Source organism: Fukomys damarensis, unplaced genomic scaffold, assembly GCF_012274545.1.
Source record: "Fukomys damarensis isolate Sample0158 unplaced genomic scaffold, DMR_v1.0_HiC HiC_scaffold_16, whole genome shotgun sequence".
Lineage (NCBI taxonomy): Eukaryota > Metazoa > Chordata > Mammalia > Rodentia > Bathyergidae > Fukomys > Fukomys damarensis.
Window position 1 is genome coordinate 99,512,233 of NW_022900928.1, and position 16,370 is coordinate 99,528,602.

The 16,370-nt window shown below is 36.9% G+C and overlaps 1 protein-coding gene across 2 annotated transcripts in view; it reads left to right on the forward strand.

The window, feature by feature from the left end:
* Ptn (pleiotrophin) overlaps positions 1 to 16,370 on the forward strand; it is a 100,534-nt gene that overhangs the window by 63,496 nt on the left and 20,668 nt on the right. For both annotated transcript variants that reach the window (XM_033764529.1, XM_010631707.3), the window contains exons 2-4: positions 11,123 to 11,238; positions 13,358 to 13,531; positions 16,072 to 16,233. In XM_033764529.1, the coding sequence (XP_033620420.1) occupies positions 11,124 to 11,238; positions 13,358 to 13,531; positions 16,072 to 16,233 (451 nt within the window). In that variant the 5' untranslated portion in view covers position 11,123. The remainder of the gene's footprint in view (positions 1 to 11,122; positions 11,239 to 13,357; positions 13,532 to 16,071; positions 16,234 to 16,370) is intronic.

A 16,370-nucleotide genomic window follows, 5' to 3' on the forward strand; every position in this document is an offset into this window, starting at 1 on the left:
AAAAAAAAAAAAAAAAAAAAAATAGGAAGAGGGGATTTTTTTGTAAGTGTATAAGTGTGAAATTTTTTATCCTTAAGGCTTGCCCAGACTCCCAATTACAGCAAAAAATTTCCAAAGATGAGCAGAAATGTCTAAGGCAGCCACAACTTTGATTTACAAAATTAAAAGCAATGTCAAAGCCATAGGCAGAGCCCAATGCAAAGCGGTCTGAATGGAGCTGTTGCCTGTTGGGGCTTATTCTTTGGTGGCGACTTGCGATTCAGCCATACTTGATGCAGTGCACAGCCTTTTCTTCTCTCCAGGACCCACCCTTGCCTCTTCTCTGGACTGCTTAAAGACTGCCTCCTCATCTTACTATTTACAGCTCCCAGGACTCACTCATTTTCACTCCTTTCCTCTTCTCTGTTTGGTGTCGATGCCCTGCTACACTGAAATCACATTTTGTCACTGAATGGCTTACAAATGCCACCTCCACACATGTGAATTTACGTGGTCCTTCTGCTTGAAGTTTTCTTTTTTATCTTTCTTCTTAGCTTAGAAGATTTGAACTTTAGAAGAGATAAAATATATATCTCAATTCTCTACCTCCCCCTCCCCTGCTAAGCAAAGTGATCATTGGGCCTATGTACTCAGGTAGCAGTGTGAGTATAATCATTTTTTCATATTTGCTCTGGAGAAACATCAATTCACTTGCCTATCTTTTCTCCTAACTATACAGAATACTTTTAAAGAGAGGACTATATCTTCATTATTTCTCATATTTCTACCCCAGCATGGGCCTTGATACTCATATGTGTCATAAGCATTAATGAGTGTACAGTCAAGAAAAAAAATAAATTATCACATCTCTCCAGCAGATGCCACCATGCCATTGAACTATTTCTCTGAAAGGTCTCTGTTTTTAAGACATTGCACCATACAAAATGAAATGAATGCCCTACTTTATTAGTCTAATTGATATGCACTTAGTTAGAACTGGAACATTGCTAGATTCATTTCTGTACTGTGTGGAGGGTAAACCTGAGGTTGTGTGCTCATATATGCCAGGTGCTTTTTGGGGCTGACTGTTTAAGAAGACCAAAATGAGCAGATGATATAGCAGATGATATAGAAGCATCACAAGCATAATACTAGCTTATGCAACACAGTAGGAATCTAATGCAATGGTCAAATCATTTGACATCAAGCCAATATGAAGGTAATGGAAATGCAGAGAGAAAAGTCACCTGTAAGTAAGGAAAATTAAAATTGAAACTACTAAATCTCTCCTAGAAATAAATATCTCTCAAATCTAACATAGAAATCACTATTACTCAGTAAGTTTATAATGTGCAAAGATAAAATAAAATACTCATATTTATCTAACAGAATTTTTGACTTCATAAATTTAGAACTAAACTACTTCTAACAATCCTCTATACTTCATAAAGAACATGGACAAATGGACTTCAGTAAAACATGAAGGCTACTTAGCTTTAAAACAAAGAGTAAGCATTTGGCGTGCTTTAAGTACTGTGGCACATAATGTCCAGTGGGCCGAGGACCCCCAGGATGTCCTCCTCCAATTCTGTGGGCCTGCACCTTCAGGCATCATCAGTGTGATTTCAGTCACCAGCATGCACTGCTGTTCCTCACAATCCTATCCTTTGAAACAGTTAGCAAACAAAAATAAAACTGTAATATGTTCAGCACTAATTTGTGCTGCAGCAAAAGCAAAGCCGGATGAGTGAACAAAGATGAGGAAGCAAATTCTATTTTGGATACCATGACCAGGAGTCTTATTGGATAGCAGGCTACTTTTTGTCTTCTTTACTTGCATTATTTATTTGTTGAACAAATGCATAAGTGACATTTATGTGCCAAACATGGTTCTAGACCTTACACATAAATAACAACAGAAAGGTAATGTTCCATCCCTTGGAGGACTTACTGATTGCTGAAAGAAGATGTGTGTAAGTGTCTGTGTATACACATGCGCCATTTATTATATACACACTTACGAGGCACAGTCATACCTCCATGTGCATTCACACAGGTATTATAGAAAGGCTTTGCTAGAACTCCATCAGCAGAGGCTATTCTGAATGCTAAAGACTCTAATAGGATCTCAAAGATCCATGCCTTGGTTGCTGGTAGTTACTTGAGTCTGGTGTAGGGCCCAGTCAGTGCCAATGAGCTAGTGAAGCTCTGTAGTTGCTTTTTAGTAGCTGCCTCCCGGGACAGCTTCGTTGTTTGATATATTTTTGGTATATCACAATTCTAATGTGTGATTTTCTTTTGTTTTGTTTCATTTTATTTTTAGTTTAGTTCTTGCAGAAAGAGATAATAGCAACAGGGTTGACTGCTAGTGCTGGTAATGAAAAACGAGAAATGTAAGGAGTCCAAAGATATGACAGTTACCAAATATAATAGTCTGGAGAACTCAAGCCATTTCCTTTTCAGCTTTGCGTACTGTAGTGTGTGGAATCAATAAAATGCTACTTATGCACTCAGTAATCCTAGGAAGCCTGTAGTATGGACATGGAGCAGTGAGCTTCAAAGATGAGGAAGACACCATTACCTTCATTGAAGGTAAAATTGAAAAGTCGTGGAGCTAAACCTTCCAAACTAATAAAATAGGGCAGTCTGAGGAAGAAATTCTAAGTACACTGGACAGCAAGAGCAAGGACAAGTTGGTTAAAACAACTTTCCTGGGTTTGAAGAGCGATAAGTACTTTTTTTCTAGATAAAGATACGTTGATTGGGTGGAGGAGGAGACAAACCAGTGTAGGAGGGTTGCCTGTGAGAAGGGAAGATTGGAGATAGCCTGGAAAGCTTGGTTTCAGAAGACGACAAACTATGAGGAAGGAACAGGGGCAGCACAGGATGAATCAGGAGTTAGAACCCTAGTCTGGAGAAGGGGAGAATTAGATTGCCCTTTTTACCCAGCGAAAATTCAGCATTTGCATTCTGTTATAGGAAAGGTCTATGCCAAATGTCAGCTTGTTGCTTTAGTATAATTAAAGATGAAGACACAATATGAAATAGGAAAGCATGTAGAAGAAAGAGTTTGATTACTTTTCATAACTTCTAATCTGAACATATTGTGGAGCAGATATTATACCCAAGTGTATAGCCAAGGAAAATAAATAAATGTTAGGGAAATTAAATGCATTGCTTCACATTGTCCTGAGAGGGTTGGGATTCTAATTCACATTTTTCCTACTCCAAAACTCTTACTTCATTTTAACAAAATAAAGCAGGCAGATATTACAAGGAAACTAGAATATATTAGAGTTCTAAAAGTCCATCTTCAGTTATGTTTGATTATAATGAATTATAACAGTAAAGGACTAATACAAACAACCCGAGTTCTTTGTGAATTCATTTGCACCCCAAAATAACTAAACAGATAAAAGTTTTATATCACAGTTACCTTACAAAGGGAAAACGAAAGGAATTTTCATTGAATATTTGTTTCAGTTATTTTGTATACATTTGGAGTTTGAAATAGAAGGCAATTTTCAATAAATGTGTACATCTTTGTAAAGACTAATAGGGAGCAAGGATAGAAGGGTACATCCTTTTAGTCCAAGTGGATTTTCTGTTTTACCAAGTCAGAAAATATGAGAGAAGAAATCTGCGGCATATATTTAAATTTCTAAGTGGTAGTCATTATTTTTTCTTGGGAAAAGTAGATATTACTTTAAACTATAATATGGTTAGTTTTAATTTAGATTTTTTTCATTAGCATATGAGCTGGTAAGCCTTCATGTTTGATTATGTTGATAATCATTGAACCACTAGGAGTGACATATTTATTGTTTGATATTGGTTGAACTGAGGACAATTATGTGGATTTAGGAATCATAGTAGAAAGGGCAGAACAAGGTCAGTAAGAAGACATTGGATGGCTAATTTTTCAATTTTGGAATTATAAAAAGTGAGGGCAAAAAATGGCCATCAAGACTCAGAAAAAACAATGAAGAATGCAAAGTGATAATTGGGGCCCATAATACAAAACTATGCATCAGTCAGAGCTATTATGCTCCCAGCTCTTTCTTTTTAAATTTAAATTGAGTTTATTGGTACATTCTAGGTAGACAGTACAGTTACATTCATAACTGGGATCTTGTACCTTTACATGACAGGTCTTGGTCATAGCTCTTTCTTAGCCATATGTGTAAAGCTATCCAAACCACTCTAACTAACTATACCTCTTCTAGACACTTTTTATTACATATTTTAATTTTATCACAAATTTGTGATAAGTGGGTAATTTTTTAAAAAAATTTGTTTGCTTATCTATTTGCTTTTTTTTGTTTTGTTTTTTTTGAGACAAGGACTCACTATTTAGTTAAGACTTACCTGGAACTCACTATGTAGCCCAGGCTGGTCTCAAACTCACAGCGATCCTCCTGCCTCAGGCTCCCAAGTGTACAGGTGTGTGCCACCATGCCTGGCTTTCTATTTCTTTTCACGTTCTTATTTAGCTGGGTCACAGAGCATCCACATCATGAGATCAGAAATCTTGTCCACTTTGATCAGTACCTTATCTCCAGTTGCCTAGAACAATTCATGCAAAAAGAATGCAACACTCTGCATACATAGTTTTTCAATACTTAAATGAATGGATACATTATTGATGATAATTCAAATATAAGTTAATATTAATATAAGTCAATATATGTAAATACTTAAAATGTACTTGGTATAGTAAATACTATATTTGTTAACTAAATAAATATCTTCCTGACTTATAAATTGAGATTAATTTTCTTTAAATTCAATTAATATTTCCAAGTTGTACAAAAATATATACAGTGCATTTGATTCTATGGCAATAATGATCAAGAAAGTAATAGTGCTCCATATCAGAATTCCTGTCTATAAATGATTTGATTACATTATAGAGAGATCAGGGACATTAAATCTTTGAACCTAACTTCTCTTACATTATTTTGCAACAGAAGAGGCAAAAGTGAAATAGTTCCCTTTTGCTTATACTTCATAACATCATGTGCTTCTTATCCATGTATTGTAGATGCACTGTTTTTTGTCACTGTAGACTTAATAGGAAAGCCAGCTTCACGCAGACAAGCAAAATCTCTATCTTAGCACTTAACACTTTGTATCCTGAGAACACAGGCCTATAGTTGGCCTAGGGTAAGTGTCTGCACCTCCCCATTCATGAAATGCTTTAATTTTGGGAGAAAGGAAGTGTCACAATGATGTGAGAATTTTTCTGAATCCCCACATAGGGGATCAAGAGCAGCATGATGGACAGCAAAATCCAAACCAATGGAAAAGATTTAAAGTGAAAATTAGGACACATTGTTTCCCACAAACTTGAAGATAAAAAGTGAGTGAGAACAAACCACTAATAACCAGAAGACCTGCAGGCTGTTGGTGTCTGAATAAATGAAGGAGAGCGGAAGTCACATACCTGCCACACAGTGGACCACAGCAGAGCATGCCAGCGGCCTCGGGAGTACGCTAGGGCAAGGTTGCGCAACACAGGAGTAAGAAGTGACCCTCCGGGGCTCCTTTCCAGGTTGGGAACCCTGTGGGGATGAAGTTCCGGGAATAAAATAAAAATTGATGAGGAACAGAGCAAAGGAAGTCCAGAGGAGAGCAAGGAGAGGAAAATAGAAGTAGGAAATCTTAGAAAGTTGTCTGTCATTGTAATCGTCAGAGGACAGAGGAAGGAATTGTGTGAAAGAAGGAAAGCCATCTGAACATGAAAATGAACAAGAGAAATGTACTGAATTAAAACAACATCATGCACAGTAACTACTTCCAACTTTATATTTTTTATTAGTACATATTTGTCATACATATTGGTCACACTGATCACAGGGATGTGTACATAACACACAGCACATGTCAATTCGTTTCCTCACATTCCCCTCCCCCTTCAACTCTTCTCTTTTAGTATATGTGCTGCCGAAGCGAGCACTCCCCTCTTCCTTAAATAAGGCTTATTTCCATTTCCCCTTCTTCCCTTGCCCCTCCCCTTTCCAGTTGAACATATTCTTCCTACTGCGCAATATCCATCCCGCTTTATGCTCCTCATTTACCCCTTGGGTTTCTCATACAAGAGAAACAATGCAATATTTAAACTTGTGCATCTGATTTATTTCAGTTAGGATTATGGCCTCAGGTGCATCCATTTTCTTACAAAGTGACTATTAAAAAGACAGAGTAAAGAAAAAAAAGTAGTGAACTCATATCCCTATATCGATAAAGGATTTTTTAATGTGTTTATGTAACACACACACACACACACACACACACACACACATAACCGAGTGATGTACTATTGCAAAATAAGCTAGAAAACATTTAAAAAATGAAATAAAATACTAAGGAACATCATAGGAAATTACATCAGAAAATTTCAGAAAGTAGATGAAAAAACTGAAGTAAGAATTAGAAATAAAAGAGAAATATTTTTAAAATGAAACAAACTGGAAGAAACATAGGATTGAACAAACACAAATGATGCTTTAAGATTAATAGAAGATAAAATGATCAGTTTTCACTGAAATTAAAATATATAAAAAGGATTTGAGATAAAATAATACTAAAAATTAGAAAAATGGACCCATCATTCTCTGGGAATATTGACTCCAAATGAACAAAACGAAGCTGTATATTTGCAAATTTACTGCACTTTAAAGAAATTAGTTCAAGGAAGGCATCTCAGGAAACACCACTCTATCTGGAAAGGAAATTAGATTATTACTAGACTTTCCAATAGAATAATTTTATAATGAGAGAAAAAGGAACAGTGTATTTTAGGTACTTTGAGGAAGGGATGCCTGAACATAGGATGTTACATAAAGAGAAACTGGATGGACAAAAGGGCTGATGTGTTATCAACATTCAGCAGTATAAATATATATATATATATATATATTAGTTTTACAAGGACTTTACTACTGAATGAGTGTTATGGCCAACAAATTTCTTAGAGAACTATTCATATAAGAAATAATGTTGTGCATAAATAATATAATTTGCTTTCATAACTAAGGTTAATGAGAATTCAAAGGGAGATGATATGGTAGGTGATAACTAACATGTCAGATGACATAGAAACAAGCAACTCTGAAAGGAGGGCTAAAAGAAAATGGTAAGTGCAAAATAATTTTAATTGTTTCCAAGATTTATAAATTGTTATGAAACTATTGCTTGTGTAATATGGGAAAAAGGAAATTATTAGTTTTATGCTAGTTAATTTTGTCATTCCCTATGTCCTTTCTTAGATCTGCTCACAGAAAATGGCCTGGAAAAAGAGATCAATTCAGTGAAGTTGAACATCTTGACTGCCTAGACTTGGTTTTGAAATGTCTTTTATTATCAAAACAACAAATACGGATTTTTAAAATATAAGTAGCTGATTTCATATCTGAGGTGTGATAGTTCCAGGGCATCTTAATTTGTTGGATACCAATGATCTCATCAAAGATTACAAAGACCATAATTATGAGAAATTATGTGAGAGCCAACTTATGAATCTTACACTGGCTTCAAAAGAATTCATAAAGATTAAGAAATAGGGGGCTGGAGATTTGGCTCAGTGGTTCCGCTGCACAAGTGCAAGGGCTTGAGTTCAATCTCTGGTATAAAGAAAAAAAAACACCACCTCCCAAAAAAAACACCCAAGCAAACAAACAAAAAGAAATAGAATGTCTTAGAAACCATTAAATATGAACAAATCCGTGCATTTATAGCATTAAAAATAAATGGTCATATTTCAATAATAATGGAGAACAAACTCATAATAATGCTGAAAGTGAGAAAAATAAAAGGAAAGAATCAAGCATTTATCCAGTATTTCTTTATGGACTCTAAGCTGTATGACAGAATATTCAGTGAGGGGAAACATCTCTTTATGGTATTAGCTGAATTAATAAATGAAAATAAAAGGATACAATTCAAATATCACCATTTTGCAACCTGAATCAGTGTGCTCATCTCACACCAGTGGTTGTTAACATCACAAAAGAGTGAGAACCAAATATCATGCTGCTCCTGGTGAAAGAATACGATGCCATTTATATTCTTGTCAAAGACATACCTGAGTCCAGTAAGCCTCTGCGTGCAGCTGAAACGAATATTGAAGTCTTCTTGATGAATTTACAGTCATCAAAATCCAGAATGTGGTATAGTTTTGATGGAATGTTGAGTTTTATAAATAGTTTTTTAAAAAAAGCAGTAGAGGACAACCGTAAAAGTTAAAAGCAGATTAAAAGACAAGTGAACTTTTTAAGTTAGGCAAGTCTAGGGACATCCACATGAATAAAGTCTTCAGTTAATGCAAAGGAATAATTTCCATGTAAGTTACTTTTATTTATTTTTTTCAGCTTTAATTGAGTTTATTGGTACGTTTTAGGGATACAGTACAGTTACATTCATTGTTGGAATCTTGTACCTCTACATGACAGGTCTTGGTTCTCATGTTTTCCCCTTGTGCCTGGCCTCCCTTCACCCCTTCCTCCCCTCCCCATCTACAAACACTTTATTTCCATCTTTTCATTATCTCACATTTTTTTCTTTTCCCTTATTACCCTTCCCCTACCCATTCTACCTTCCCTACACCTTTAGCCCCCTTTTTTCCCATTTCACAATGTCAGTAATCTTATTAGGATCTTCTGTATTATTGTATATTATTCATACCAGATAAACTATTCGGTATTTTCACATTTGTGAGTTACTTTTAAAGGGACTGGGCTGTGACTGGAATTAGGAAAACATAAAGGCTTCTGTTGTGACAGGATACGTGTTTTGTTTTATAATGATTCACTAAGCTCTTCAGTAGTTTTGAGTGATCAATTTTCTATATCTTGAATTTTATTTCATTATACAAATGTCCAAAAAATACTATTTCACAGGCGTTTAGGCAAGAAGATCACAAAATATATGGAATAGTCTAGTGATGGGAGCACATGATACAGAGGAATCCCTGATCATTTGCTGAACACTCTTGTTCATGGGGACACCGACTGTTGCTTTTGGCTCATTTTCTCCAGTGATTGCACACTGGATGTTGGCAAAGAGCTGAGACACTGTTTTAACATGATTATATTCTTCCTTCTGTTTAAGGCCTTGTGTTGGTGTTAACATTTAATGAGTATCACTAAGGCTAAATGCTTGGGTGTATGTCTCTCACTATGTATGTATATATGTGTGCATGTGAGTATCTATCTGTCTGTCTATCTATCTATTTATCTATCTATCATCTATTTCTCATGATTCACTCTTCACTGTTTGACCCCAGTGTGAGAAAATATATCACTATCTTAATTACTTTTTTAATAAAATATTTTTGCCTTTATACTTATCTGGCATTTACTTTGTTGGAAAACAAGTGGGGTTAAATTGTATGGGGAGCTTTTGCTTTCACCTGAATCTAAGGACAAATAAACAAATACCACAAGCAAGAGGAATGGGCATCCAGCTATCCAGGTTTATACTAATTATTCAAATATTTACTATAACAATGAGTCAAGAGCAGGCTAAGTGGGTATTGTTTGGGCTCACTTGAATTTTTGGATTATTTTAATCATCCATTTTCTGAATTCCCTTACTCTCCTCTTTTAAATAAGCTTTAGTCATTTTCCCTACTCAGAAAATCTAAGTCTTCAGCAGAATGATGGAGAGCAGGGTGATGGTGTAGGTGGTGGTAACGAGAAGGAGAAAAGGACTTGAAAGATTTTGTCCAACCCAAAGCTCAGCATGTTTCACGCAAGTGGCTCACTGCAAGCCTAGGCCTGTGTGCATCTTTGCTTAGAATGTTTAAGAGCTGAAAGTCTCTACTTAGCTACTTGTTAATAGTTCTCAGTTAATACCAGAAGGAGAAAGAGCACAATTCCATTGTACTCTCTTCAACTTCCATCCCCATTCTGACTTTTCCTTCTTTGTATTCAGATCATAGTTTAGTGTTGATAGATTGTTTAGAGGATCCCTCTTTAACTCAAATATTTTTATGACTAGGAAGTTCTAGGCTGTTTTTTTTCTTGAAATGAATGTAACTTCAAGTAAGATAAACCTTTTTCTAAAAACAGTTTTGAAAGTAAAAGTTTAGTAATATAAAATTAGAAATGCTGAGATCAGAACTTGCCCCAAAGCCCCCCTATTAACAACTCAGGTGTGTGTGTGTGTGTGTGTGTGTGTGTGTGTGTGTGTCTGTGTGTATCATTGATGGGAGGTAGTATTCTCTGCACTTCTGGCAAGTAACCATGTCCTCTTCAGTGGGCTCTGGAGGTTTCTGAGGTGCAGTCAGTGACTTGGAAGGATACTGGGGATTGTGTGTTCTGGAGCTTGACAAAATTTCCTCAAGGTCATTTTGCAGGGTAACCATATTGACAGTAAAGTATCGCACACACCTACAGCGTTGGCTTTCTAATGTTATCTGGAGAGTTGGATTCTATTAAATGTAAAGATTTTCAAATTCTGAGTGAATATAATGACTCTTCACGATGTCTTGGAGTTTAGAGGATTTTGAGCTTGTGCTAGTCTACAATTACAGTTGGGATGCATCACAGCTGTGTAGACTCTGCTACTTTCTAGACTTCACTGTGTGGTTGACTAGTGAACAATGGAATAATTATAAGGTGATAGAAATGGTCACAAAAGTGATAAATGAGTTAGTCATTACTAATACATCTAAAAATAACCAATAAACATTTTCTTCTGTAGATCACCCCTGCATCATTTCCATTCAAATGAAGCCTGTGGACTGCAAACCCCTGATGGTTTCTAGGAAATATTATGCATTCTGATGATGCTATAGTTGTTATCAGGTGACACTACCATCAAGGCTTTTTGTAGTAGCCTGCTCAGAAACATGCCTTTAAAATTCTTCTACTTCAGCAATCCCAGAGTCAAACTTACCCAATGGCTGTGAAGTCTTATGTGGAGAGAACTGTTGCATTTTGTTAGTTAATATGTGATTGATTGCAGAAGAGCACTCATGCTAGGGGCTGTCAAAAAAATAACATTTTGTTTAGGGTAATTGATGTACCTCTTCCAGAAACTCAGCATTCTGGAAGTGCAAAGTGGAGCCCTTCATCGAGGAATTCAATGAGTCTTCTGCCCTAACATTACCTTCTTCTCCTTTTCTGTTTATTCCTAGAATGCAGTCCCAGCAGTACCAGCAGCAGCGTCAAAAATTTGTAGCTGCCTTCTTGGCATTCATTTTCCTTTTGGCCACTGTGGACACTGCCGAGGCAGGGAAGAAAGAAAAAGCAGGTAAGCAGTAGAGCTGTAAAGGGTTGCTTTGGTGATTACTGTCTATCTAGCCTAGCTACATGTTTTGTTTTTTTTTTCAAATTGAGTTTATTGGTACATTTTAGGTATACAGTACAATTGCATTTATTATTGAGATCTTGTACCTTTGCATGACGGGTCTTGGTTCTCATTTTTCCCCCTTGCCCCTGCTCTCTCTTCACCCTGTCCCCCCTCCCCATTTACAAACACTTTATTTCCATTATTTCATTTTCTCATATTTTTTCCCTTGCTACCTTTCCCCTACCCTTCCCACTTTTCCTACATCTTTAGCCCTTTTCTTCCTATTTCACGTTGTCAATTATCTCATTAGAATCTTATGTACTATTACAGTTTATTCACATCAGAGAAACTATTTGGTATTTACACATGTGTGACTTATTTATTTCACTTAGGAGTATATCCTCAATATGTATCCATTTTCTTATAAATGAATCTAATTTCTCACTCTTTATGGCTGAGCAGTATTCCACTTTATAGAAAACCCACATCTTCTTTATCCAGTCTCCAGTTGATGGGAAAATGGGCTGTTTCCAAGTTTTAGCTATTACAAACTGTGCTGCTATAAACATTGGTGTGCATATATCACTGTGGTATGATTCTTTTAATTCTTTCGGAAAGATACCCAATGGAGGGATGGCTGGGTCAAATGGAACCTCTAGTGCCAGCTGTTTGAGGTTACTCCATATTGATTTCCACGGTGGTTGCACCAGTCTGCACTCCCACCAACAATGGAGAAGGGTTCCTTTCTCACCACAACCCTTCCAACATTTGATATTGTGTGATTTCTTGATAGCAGCCATTCTTTGTGGGGTGAGGTGGAATCTCAGTGTTGTTTTCATCTGCATCTCTTGAATGACAAGTGATGTGGAACATTTTTTCATATATTTACTTGCTGCTTTTACCTATGAACAAATCCTCATAGCACAGGAACTAGCCGAAAGAATCAACAACTGGGAACTCATCTTATTAAAAAGCTTCGGCACTGCAAAAGAAACCACCAACAGAACTAAGAGACAACCTACCATATGCGAAAAAATTTTTACCAGCTGCTCCTCAGACAAAGGACTGTAGTCTAGAATATATAAAGAACTCAAAACAATCAGCCCCCCCAAATATAAGGACCCGATTCAAAAATGGGCATCTGAAATGAACAGACATTTCTCAGAAAAGAACTAGCTACATCTTTTTAATCCTTCCTTCCATCCATCTCTCAAGCCTTCCTCTCTCCTTTCTTTCCTCCCTCCCTCCCTTGTTTCCTTCCTTCCTTATTTTCTTCTGTCCCCTTCTCCTTTCCTTCCTTCTCATTATTTTGAGGACCCAAGAAACAGCCCTCTTAAGTTTTCACCACTGCAAGTCCTAGAGAGTGATCATGTTAGAGTTTACTATATAGAAACCATTGACCAACAGGTTCTTCTATTAAAGAAGAGATAGTAAAAAAAAAGTTCAGCCTAAAAATGGTGAGGAAAACACTTAGAAATAGTAATTGTTAGCCATTTGCTTATGTTACCTCTCTTCCTCAAAGTAAGTCAGTTAAAGATTTTTTAAAAAAATCTTAGATTTACAAAGGAAGAGATGGGTACAGGGCATCCTATCTATTCCTTTCTTACAGCTGTATGTGGTCTGTGAAGTTGGGATTCTAAGTCTTTGACAAATCATATTTCTATTATGTTCTATCTTTCAAGACAAGGCTTTTATAGTTACATGGAGGGAGCTAATCTGATTATTATTACTTCTAATAGAATGTTTTCTCATTTTTAGGTGGAATTATTTTTGAACATTTTTTTTCATAGAAATAGTTGCTCTTAAAAGGAGATGTCAATAAGTCTCTTAAAACAGTTTTGGCCCATATACAAGTTAATAATATTGGTTCCAGTTCTTTCCTTACTTCTCCTCCTCTGTTCTCTTAGTGAGTTATTCAGTCATTTGCCTGATCTCTGTCTTTCCCCTACCATTTATTGGAGGGTAAGGAGAAGGTAAGAACCACACAGCGTTGTGATCACGGTGCTCGAGAATGGACTCGGTTATCCCTAGAAGTCCGAGTTGTCTAAAATGTGGATTGTTTTGACTTCCTTATTTCTAGAAAAAAAAGTGAAGAAGTCGGAGTGTGGGGAATGGCAGTGGAGCGTGTGTGTGCCCACCAGTGGCGACTGTGGGCTGGGCACTCGGGAGGGCACCCGCACCGGAGCTGAGTGTAAACAAACCATGAAGACCCAGAGATGCAAGATTCCTTGCAACTGGAAAAAGCAGTTCGGAGGTAAGTCTCACCCTGTCTGTTGTGTCAGGCTTCCTCTCTGAGTCAATTCTGCAACATTTCCACCAAATGTGCTTTTGGAATCAGTATTACTTACTTTATTTTTAAAAATTTTTTATTGAATTTATTGGTACATTTTAGTTTTACAGTGCAGTTACATTCATCATTGGGATTTTGTTACCTTTGCATGACAGGTCTTGGTTCTGATTTTTTCCCCTTGTCCCTGGCCTCCCTTCACCCCCTCCTCCCCTCCCCATTTCCAAACACTTTATTTCCATTTTTTCATTTTCTCATATTTTTTCTTTTCCCCTATTACCTTTCCCCACCCTTCCCACTTTCTCTACACCTTTAGCCCTTTTCTTCTTATTTCACATTGTCAATTATCTCATTAGGGTTAGTTGTGGATACATATTGAGGATATACTCGTAAGTGAAATAAATAAGTCACACATGTGTAAATACCTAATGAGTATTACTTACTTTAAATAAGTTCATTTTGTCAGAGGAAAGGTGACTAGATACTTTCCTCACCCGGGTTTCCCAGCTTCAGCACTGGTAACAATTTTGGCTACATAAGGTTTTTTCTTCTGTGCTGCAGGATGTTTAGCACTATCTCTGGCTTCTACAAACTAGTTTCCAATAACACTCCCACCCACACTAGTTGTACAAACTAAAAACGTTTCCGATATTTATGACCAAACGTCCCTTGAATGTCAAAACTGTCCTGGATTAAGTGTCACTGCCTTGTAGGGACATAAATTATGCACATAATTCCTCCCTATAATGTTCATTTGTCTATGTTCGCTCCCTTTTCTTTCCTTCTATTTCCAAATCCTTCATAGTTTCCTTTCCACTTTTCTCACTCTTGCCATCATCTATGTCACTTTCAAGCCCCCTCTCTTTTGCTTCCTCCCCACCACCCACATACATTTGTGGATTTACTTACGGGCCCCAACAGGGCTGGTTACAGCCATTTTTTTTTTTTTTTTTTTGTACCAGGAATTGAACTCAGGACCTTGCAGTTGGTAGGCAGATGCAGCACCACTGAGCTAAGTCCCCAGCCCTGATTACAGCCATTTTTGAGATTCTGTCTGTCTCTCCCTCTCTCTCTCTGACTACTGTCAGTCTCATTATGGCCTGATCTACCTAGTAGAGACAAATTCTCTCAGAACAACTAACTTTAAATCAATATTCAACTCCTTGTTAACCTTTTCTCCTATTCCAGTCTTTTTGCCTTTCTTGGCCATGGTGGGACATTATTCTACCTGTGCTATAAGGAAGTGCATTATGGCCTGCTGGTAAGTGAGACAGAGCTATGGATATGCTCACACAAATCTTTTTCATGCTCCATCCTTTGCGACATGTTTTTGAGTGATAGTAAATGTTATTCAGATACATTTGCTCCCAAATTGTATATGGGCATCTTCAAGACCTACCTAAAGAATGTTTCTATGATGTCTCTTAAAAGATGTGAACCTCTAACACGCATGCTGCAGCAGGCTGTTTGTTATCATTGAAAGCTCTAAAAGGTTCACTATCACTGATCTCTAGAAAGCAAATGTGTGAAAGGATGTTCAATTTCTTTTCCCCATTAGGAAAGTGGAAATTAAAACTACAATAAGATTGCTATGAACCTAGCATAGTGGCTAGACAAATATGTAATAAAATGCTGGGGAGAACAAACAGAATTAGAACCCTTATTACTATCAGAGATGTACAATGGTTTAGCCACACTGGAAAAATGGATGGCAGTGTTTTGCTGAACTAAACATGAGTTTACCATGCAATCCAGCAATTACTTGGGCATTTGTGCCAGAGAAATGAAAACTCATGTTTCCATAAAAACCCATACATGACGATAGCTAGCAGTTTTATTTGTTATATTCAAAAGCTAGAAATAACCCAGATGTAGTTAAAAAATTGTAGTATATCCATGTGTGTAATAGTCCTCACAAGTACAAAAGAATGACTATTGATACTTTTGATTTGGGTGGATCTACAGGAAATTGTGCTAAGTTAAAAGATGCTAATCCCAAAAGTTCACATACTGCATAACTAAGATGATGGAACTATAGAGATCGAGAAGAGTTTTGGTTGTCATGGATGAAGAGGGTGGGAAGACTATAGTTTAAAAGATGACTCCTGTGCCCCTTGTATTGTAATAGTTCTGTATATTCATGATGATTGTGTGCTTCTACACATACTAAACTGTGCAGAAGCAAATGTATATTCTAATGCACTAATGAGTGCATGTGAAACTGATGGAATCTCAGCAAGTTCTTGGAATGTGTCCGTGTCGATTTCACAGTGGTGTTATTGGGCAATAGCTATGTAAGACACCACAGCTGGCTGGGAGTAAGGGATGAAGAGTGCATGGAATACCTCTGTGTGTGTGTGTGTGTGTGTGTGTGTGTGTGTGTGTGTATTCATGGAAATCTGCAGTTATCTAAATACAAAAGGTTAAGAACAAAAGTGTGCTGTTGTTCTAGTGGCACCACAATTGGCTACCTCAGAGATTCCTTTTTGATCTTCTCTTGACTTTAGCGGAGTGCAAATACCAGTTCCAGGCCTGGGGAGAATGTGACCTGAATACTGCCTTGAAGACTAGAACTGGGAGTCTGAAGCGAGCCCTCCACAATGCTGACTGCCAGAAGACAGTGACCATCTCCAAGCCCTGTGGCAAACTGACCAAGCCCAAGCCTCAAGGTTGGTTCCTGCTATTATTACACAATTAAAAAAAAACTTTCTAAGTGACACTTACCCAGAAGCAACCACATGTATTGTATTAAAATCAGTAGCAATAGCCATTCAGCGAAACACTTTCATAAATGGAAAAACTCAGA